The sequence below is a fragment of the Charadrius vociferus genome, unplaced genomic scaffold (genome assembly GCF_000708025.1).
Source record: "Charadrius vociferus isolate BGI_N301 unplaced genomic scaffold, ASM70802v2 scaffold475, whole genome shotgun sequence".
NCBI classification, from domain to species: Eukaryota; Metazoa; Chordata; class Aves; order Charadriiformes; family Charadriidae; genus Charadrius; species Charadrius vociferus.
In genome coordinates, this window is record NW_009648337.1 from 2,408,144 (window position 1) to 2,416,942 (window position 8,799).

General features: G+C 36.1%; 1 protein-coding gene across 1 annotated transcript in view; it reads right to left on the reverse strand.

The window, feature by feature from the left end:
* ADCY7 (adenylate cyclase 7) overlaps positions 1–4,380 on the reverse strand; it is a 31,010-nt gene extending 26,630 nt beyond the window's left edge. Inside the window, exons 1-3 of the mRNA XM_009885078.1 lie at positions 4,210–4,380; positions 2,698–2,898; positions 447–611 (exon numbers count right to left, since the gene is read on the reverse strand). Of these exons, the coding sequence (XP_009883380.1) occupies positions 447–611; positions 2,698–2,898; positions 4,210–4,380 (537 nt within the window). The remainder of the gene's footprint in view (positions 1–446; positions 612–2,697; positions 2,899–4,209) is intronic.
* Positions 4,381–8,799: the final 4,419 nt, after the last annotated feature.

The following is an 8,799-nucleotide window of genomic DNA, read 5'->3' on the forward strand; positions in this document are numbered from 1 at the left end:
CTCCTTTGAACACACCCTATTAATAAGTGCTGGGAACCTTGAAAGCACTCAGTAGCATTCCCAGGCCCTGCTGACTCCCCAGGGCAGCAACGGCCCTGCTGATCCACCCTATAGGTAGTGCCAGATGAAGTTACAGACCCATCTGAAACTCCACAGATTTGGAAGAATGATTGTGACATAGTTTGTCATATTTTCAGTAACTTAGTTAAAAAATTAAAATAATTCTGCATCTTTCACTTAGGTCAGAAAACCAAAATGCATTATAGATTAAAATGATTGCAATTTTATGAGAAGCACGCAAAACACATTGGGCCCAAGCTCCAAATCCATGAATTTGGGGCATCCATGTGGAATATTGGAACTTATCTAAACAGGATAGTGATGCCAATATCAAATGGTAATATGACTACGGTATTTAATTACTTAATCAAGTACTATTTCCTTACCTGAAATAGAACAGATTCCTTATTTTCCTGAGAAGTCATGCTTACCATAACACTTAGAACAATAATATGGGAAAGAGCAGAAAGCACACTAATTATGACAGCACCTCTCATCCCAAAGGGTAGCATGGTATAAACTGTGAAGATTATGAACAGAAAGAATGGCACCTTTGGAAAGAAAGAGAGAGAAAGAAAAAAAAAAAAAAAAAGAATCACACATACATGTTATTAAGCACCTGCCAAAAAACACTAAGGAACAAAGAGCAAAGTAGCAGGATTCTTGCTCATTTTCAGGCTGAACAATTAACTATTGATGTTTCAAAAGCACAATTAAAAAATAATGACAGTGGTAGTCCTAAAAGCTTTGAGGGAATTAGCAGCTACAGAGTCATAGATAAGACAGTTTAACATGACATATCACCTTCAAGTTTTTCAGTTGTCCTTGCCCTTCATCCTTAATTTATCCATTACATCTGAAGATGCACTTTGTACATCATGTATCAGGAACAGTGTGTTGAAAGGATAGCAACACTGAATAGAATCAGATTTCTCATCTTCTCCAAGTTATTACTCTAATTTTAACATCACCCCATCACATGTGCATGTTTACTCCATATTTGACAAATACCAAAAATCCAACCAATGCTTCCTGGTGCTGACACAAAAGAACACTCATCATTGCCTCTAACTACATGTTTACCTGCACAGATTTTACAAAATGCACAATGGTCCACTAAACTGCTAGGGATCAGAAGGAAAATAAATAAAACTCGAATCGATATTTATAGATTTGTTCCCGTGTTTAGTTCATATATATGGAAACTAACAATCCTGGTCAGAGGAAAATATTGCAGTGTTCCTGGCTCAGCTCTGTCTCATCATTGCAATTCAATTTGTGCCATTCCAGCCATGAGCTTCCATCAAGGAAGTCTCACGGCCCAGTCTGCACTTAAATGTTTTGCCAGAATAGATAGCTTGGTTGGGACAACAATAAATGAAAAAACAAGCAAATAAAAGTTTTCATTCAACAAAAGTAATCTTTTCATGTCCACCTTTACTATTTTAGCAGGACTAAAAAGAATCTTCTGCCATATGTACAACCCCTACCACACAGTGTTCTGAACGCCGTGTAATAGTTTTATAAGCATGGACAAACAAAGGTCATACCTGCATTTAAGGAGGATCTTTAATTAGTGATAAATTCATAACTTGAGATAAAATTCTGAAATGAACCTATTCACTTCTACTTTCTAATCTGAAATGAACCTATTCACTTCTACTTTGTAATCTATGGTCTCCTTATATTTTAGGCTTTTAATCAATGTTAATGAATTATCACATGACAACAAGACAAGACATTGGCTTGCAGTGCTGAAAGCAGCAAAACCAAACCTTGCTTCATTACATGTTTGTACTTATAGTTAAGAACAGTAAATTTTCTTTTTTCCCCAAGGTAATAACTTCTCCCTTAAGTTAAAAAATACTGAATAGCAACTGTAAATACACAGTGCTGGACCCAGGCCATAATACAAATCAGATTTTGGTTGTTTAACTGATAATTTACATCTATCTTTATTTGAAATAAAGAGGGGAAGGGGAAGAGTCAGTAAAACAAGATAAAAAGCCATTTTTATTTCATTAAAAACTCTTCTGTTTACATTATGAGAGCTTAGGAGGAGTTTCCTACAGATTATGATATTTTTGGCATAATGAAATCACCCATCTTCTGATCAGAGATACTAAGCAATGAACTTTAGCCACACCCAGCTATGCCAGGATGTGTCATTAATTCTTATTGTTCACTTTACCTCTCCCAGTGATTTGAAAATATGCTCCCTAGGGCACACCCAGCTCTGGAGTCCTTTATACATTTCTTGAACTCCACTTTGACACACATGAATTAAAAAAGCAAGCACTATTAATGAAAAATTCTCTTAAAGACGAATTCATAGTAATTAAGATTTAGTAAAAATCTTAAATAAAAATACAATTCGGTTACAACTTAAAGATACAATTCCTGCATAGATTTATGCAGTTATCCAATTTTCTCAGCTGAACTGTATTTTCCCTATAATAAAGAATTCAAACTAAAATTTGCTATAATAAGCCAATACAACCAATTTAGGAAAGTGAACCTAAATCTCAAGAAAAAATTATTATGCAGTTATCACATTCAGAACAAATAAACTACACAAACACATTCATACGTAGTGACTACCAGTTCTAAGTACCTCAATGAAAAAGATACACATACCTGTTCCCATAGTTGATAATCATTTGCTTTTTCAAAAAGAGATACATATCCTACGATTAAGAAGCAAATCCAAATCATAACTCCAAATAACGTTAGCCATCTCCGAAATAGCGATTCAATACATAAAAGTAAGTACATGGCTGCAAATATGACAAGAGCAGCACATACTACAATAACGAAGGCAAGATGATAACGTGCTTCCTGCAAAAGCAAAACAAAGTGTTATATTTGGTCTAAATGTCCCCTTTAGAAAAAAAAAATGGAAAATGCATCTATACTGTCCTGGAAACAGCTTAGACAGCTTTAAAATATGCTAACCTGAGTTCCTAAGTAGTCTAGCTGTGGCAGCATTAACACTTTCTGATATTCACACATATAGAGATAATAAAATAAATACTACTATAGATACTCAGTCTACCCCAGTTCCACCATTATTATTTCCCAAATTAGCAGTTTTGGTTTTGTCTCTGAAGCCAAGTTCTAACTATACTATATCATACAATGCAGATGTACCCAAAGAAATGCATTTAAGAAGTTCAAGCTTTGCTAAAAAGAGTGTAACAGCTATTTCCCTAAGTTTTACAGAAGATGACTTGTAACATACAAATAGTGTGGCTACTTCTTTCCTTTTTTAAGAAATAAAAGCTAAAAGGGATAGAAGTGCAATTGGTAAAATTAGATTTGTTGCTAAAGAGACACTTAAAGACACTTTATCATGAAGCATAGTATTTGGGAAGCAGTGCTAGAACGCAACGAAGGATTGTAACAGCTTCCTTATTTCATTTTTACAATGTTATCTTTAAACCAACTCCCCTTTTTTACCAGCTGTCAACTGGGCTATCTTGAAGAACACATAATTTCTTTACGGAAAGCCATATTATGCTACACAACAAAAAATTACTTAAGCTGCATTTTTCCTATGCTTATAGGATCCCTGCTTTTTATACCTACAGGATCCCTGCTCTTTGCTAACTATCGATTGAACAAACACCCACTGTACCGTGATTCCTGTTGTGTTTTTACTACCAAAAAAAAAAAAAAAAGGAATGAATACCTACAAATCCTTAAAAGAAAAAAAAAAATCATCTCAGGAATTCATAACCAATTAATAACTATATTATTTTACATTCCTTCGATTACTCTAAAAAGAAAATATGAGAAATGCAGGACATTTTAACTTATGTTCCAGTTCTTTCTTTGGCCCCTTTATTACTTATTTACTACTATAGCTATCATTTAGCATAGATTATGATTTGTTCATAACATACAGGAAGGAAAGAACAATCCTCATAGTAATTGTGCATGTGCCTAACACCACCATCTCCTCCCTTCCCTGTCCCTTCAAAAACATGCACAGCATCGCATACACAATTACTTGATTTCTTTCAACACTGCAACTTTGATACCACGTGGCTCAAAAAATTATTTAGCCTGAAAGGTTTTGTATGCTGTTATAGTGATTCCTCATCATCATTGAAAACATCAAACACAAAGGAAAAAAAGTATACTCACATTAATGACAAAAAAGATTATAATTAGAGTAGTCCAGAAGATGGTTGCAATGAAGAGCAGCAACAGCAGGAGTGGATGCTGCTGGCTGGTATAGCGGTACTTCTCATAGAGCGGGTCTGATATCCTGCAGTCATCACTTTCGTTGAAGAAATATTTACCTTTAGCTGGCATTTTCTCCCAGGTTGGCTGCTAGTCCTCTCCGTTCCCAGTGCACACAATAAGACACAGCTGAAGCTACTGCTTCAAAGAGAAGTTTTGTCTTTTTGCTGCTGCCTCTGCAATCTTTAGGCACACCGAGTAACCCACGTCCTCTGTTTTTATTTCTCATGAGCATTAACTTCAGATTTCCAGTGCAACCAAAAGCAAAAGACTCAGCCTCACCAAAACCATGGGCAATTCATCATCAACTCCATGCAAGAATCTCTAGATCAACTTGTATTTGTGCAGCTAGGAGTTTTTGGTGTGGTTTGGGTTTTTTTTTAATTATTATTTTGCAAGTCTCTAACTCCTTTCCACAAGCTTGAATCTCACTTCCTGGGATGAACTCTGCAGAGAGACAGTATTATTAAATTAATGCATTCAGTTAAGTGTACAGTATTTCCCGAGGAGAGGAAAAAAGAAAAAAAAAAAGTACATTCCTTAAACTTCCTATCTGCGTGCTCTGACCAGCGAGCAAAAGGTGTTTCTTACTGGTGGGGGTGGAAGCCCAACAGCCCGGTGCGTGGGCAATGCTGCCCAGCAGCCGCAGAGGCAGGGCTCGGGCAGTGCTCGCCAATGGCTGCTCTGCGCACACCACTGCACCCTTCTCTAGCAACTGAAACATTTTCATGTGAAAAATGTACTAAATTTATTTTGTTTCCTTTTGAGCAAATGACATCGTTTCCATGAGTACGTTGTGTAGCTGAATACTAACAACTCTTTTGAAGTGATGCACCTGCCTGTGTGTATGTATATATACAAAATTCTTTAATCATAATACACAGTTTGCATTCTTTTTCAAAATACGCATCTTAATTTTTAAGAAATCTTTTTTCAATCCTTTCACACTTGAATTAAAAAGCACAGAAAATAAGAAAAGAATACAGCTGTCCAAGCCAAAATTCATTAAACCTTTTTTTTAAAAAAAAGATACTTAATATCTAGTTCTGTATATTTCATTCAACTCTAATTAATAGTGTTTCCAAGGCAATAGGTGTGTTCTGTTAACAGCGAACATTAAGGAATGAACTGTATTGTTACTTACTAGTGACCAATGTTTTTTCAATAGATTCATGAATTTAGTTCACTCAATGCCAAGAGACGTAAAACAAAAAAAGCAGGGGGATGGGATGGAGGAAAGCATGAAAAACAGGATTTCAGAAGAAGTCTTATTAAAACTTGATAACAGGACAACAGCTTCTTTGCCACTTGACTGCCGTCACCATGGTGCCCAAGGCCATTGCTCTGGGGAGAAAGAACCCGCTAAAAGACTTGTAGAAAAGCCAAATCCTAGCCAGCTACCCTCAAAAGGCAAAATGCTTAATGACACACGTGTTTAGACTGCATTTACACAACAACCTGAAGTGGTGTTAACGAAAAAGTTTCAGAAACGATACTGAACGATTTATCCTATGTAAACAGTCAGACACTAGCATACTGCCCAATTATTAATGACCAAACAGGCAAAACCAGATATATCAATACTGAGACTGGACCAAAAAATGTGAATTTTTGCAGCAAAATGAGTAGCTACAACTTCTTGCCCAAACTACACCACAAATTTGGATTAATCACAAAAAGAGAAAAGACCATATTGCGTGACTTTTATTCCCTAACACGCAGAAGAAACTCACATACGTATTAAAACCTGAAATAAAACAGAAGACATCTTTTAATACATCTTTCCCGTGTATAGCTAATGGTATACCTAATCTGTCTCCTGTACTAGTTATTACTGAGCTTTTCTTCATAATAAAAGGCCTCTCACTTTTCACCTGAAAAAATTCTTCTGGTGCTTGTACCATCTGCATGTACATAATAATGTTCTTGCAAAGGCGTGTGAATGTGTCATAGAAATCACTGACGCTTAAAGTAAAGGAGATGCCAAGAAGAAATTGAAACATTTAAATCATGCTCTAATGCATTTTCCAAGTCATACAGGTGACAGCAGAATTACTTCATTTCAATGTAGGCCAGTTTTTTTCTGAAGAGGAGACTATCAGAAGGTTTGCACAAGGACAAGTATTTTAGTCTGAATTTGTCTTTCAGTAACAAAGGCAACTCACTACAGCAGTGGGAAGGTTATGACTGTGATGCACCAGAGAGGCAGACAACTCACTGAGCAGCCTGAAGAATTCCTTTACCATGGGGGTGGGGATGCAGGAACACACTGCCTGATGTGATCCACTGTACGTAAAAGTCAACAGGCTTGCCATCCCATTTCTCTCTAAAAGTGTATTTTCACAATAAAACAAATGAAAAAGTTCCTTAATATGCTTGCAGAAATATGATTTTGAGGGCATTTTTTATGATAATAGGTATTTTGAGAGGCAGCTTTATTTTTCCAGTTAGCAGAACCAAATCCATCTTCTAAAAATAACTATTAATTGCTAATTGTATTAATTACATTCACAATTATGAGAGACAAGTAATCCCGTCTTGAGCTACTTAATATTGAAATCCAAGAAAAATAACTTCACAACTTGCTTTCTGTAACTTATTCTTCTGACCGTGTTAATGAAAAAACACCACCAGGCACAATCTTTATTCTACAGAACAATACTGTGTGGCTGTGGTTATCTAATGTTCAAAAGATGAAAAAGACATCATATGTCAGCTTGGAACTATCTCTGAATATTATTTAAGAGTTTTACAGGACACTAAGTTGAAGATACATCTCTCTTCAATAGTTTAATCCATTTAAATAAAAAAAGAGATTGCTACCTTATTGATTTGTTTATTCCTCCGCTGATCTTCGTAGATATACATTACAAGTAATTATAAATGACTCCTGGGTCATAACATTTTCCTCTCAAAACTCTATTAGGTAAAGAAACAGCCGAACAATACTTTATTGGTTTACCAAGAATCTATAATACACTGCATAAATACTACTTTGAGATGAATAATTCAACTCTGAACTAGTTTCAGTTTGCATCCTGTGTCCCACAGCCACTTTTTAAAAACTACCACAGAACTTGTGCTCCTTCAGTTAAATATTTTTTAAATTGCAAGTTACTTGCAACACACAAAATTAGCTATTTGATGCAATCACCCATTAGTTGAATAAACACATTTTCACATGTGACAAATGTAATGACTTGCTAATCATCATCTTAGAATTGAAAACAGAAATATACACACACATTAGTACAGGAATTGTATTTCAGCTCCAAACCGACTACACACACTTAAACAGCTTTTTTTTTTTTTTTTTTTTTTTAAATGTTACTGGCACTACCTCTTTCCATTAACATACAAGACAATCTTTTGTTTAAGAAATGGTAATAGACTTAGCTGAAAGTCACCAGGTTTTGTGCCCTTCCCCCTTCTCTGAATTTTTTTCTGGCAACCTTCTGAAGATGTAGCAGACAGACTTGAGAGAGAGAAAAAGATTTTGTCTCATGGATGGCATCACACACTAGTAAAATCATCAATTAACACACTCCTGTTTATGTATTTAAGGATTACGTGAGCACTGTGTACCACAGCATCACTTTTGCTTTTTTTTTGGTCATTGTTTCTTGGAGATTTGCCGTTCTGACACCACAAGAGAGGTTTAACCCTGAAACAGCAACAGGCCACAAAAACCAAACAGCACTCCCAGAAGCACCAGTGGCAAACACACCGAGCCAAACAGGAACTGGATCTGGGCTGCTGCCATAAAATCATGGAGCTCTGATTATCAGTTTATTCAGAAAAAGCCCCATTTCTTTAGAAGCCTTCACTGTGTTCTGAAGAATTAGAAAGGAGAAGGAACAATTTGTCAACCAGATTAGTATGTATAAGAAACAACCCCAGCTCTATAGGTTGGCAATTGCACTGAGAACCTACAGGGACATCTACCAAACAAACAAATACGATTTAGTCAGATCTGGGTGAGCTCCACAGCCATTTGCATGCCAATTAATGTGAAAAACATTTGGTCAGATAAAGAAATTTGCCCAACGAATATGTAAGAACAAACATTGGACATGTGATAGGCATAAAATTTGGACAACAGGATTCCTTCCAGAACATGAATCAGAACAGCTACAGCCTTCCAAATCGACTCTGTTTCAAGCCACTGGGAACAAGGTTGTGTTCAGATACAGCAACAGAAACTTTAGGTAAGCACTGGGCAAGACCTGGTGCATATGCACAGCCACCCTTCCCTTGCAGGCAAAAAAGACAACATTTCTATCTTCCATAGATCTGGGTATTTCTGACTCTCTCTGTTTTCCTTCCCAAGATAAGAATTTTCAAGCATCACTAAACTCTCCAGTCTCCTACTGGCAAAGCCATAGGATTTTGTTACAAAAAAATATGAAAGCAAACATTTCAGCTTGCACTGAAGCTGTTTTGTTCTCCTGGGGTAGTTAAAACTGTCCACAGTGCTTTGTGTCAATACAC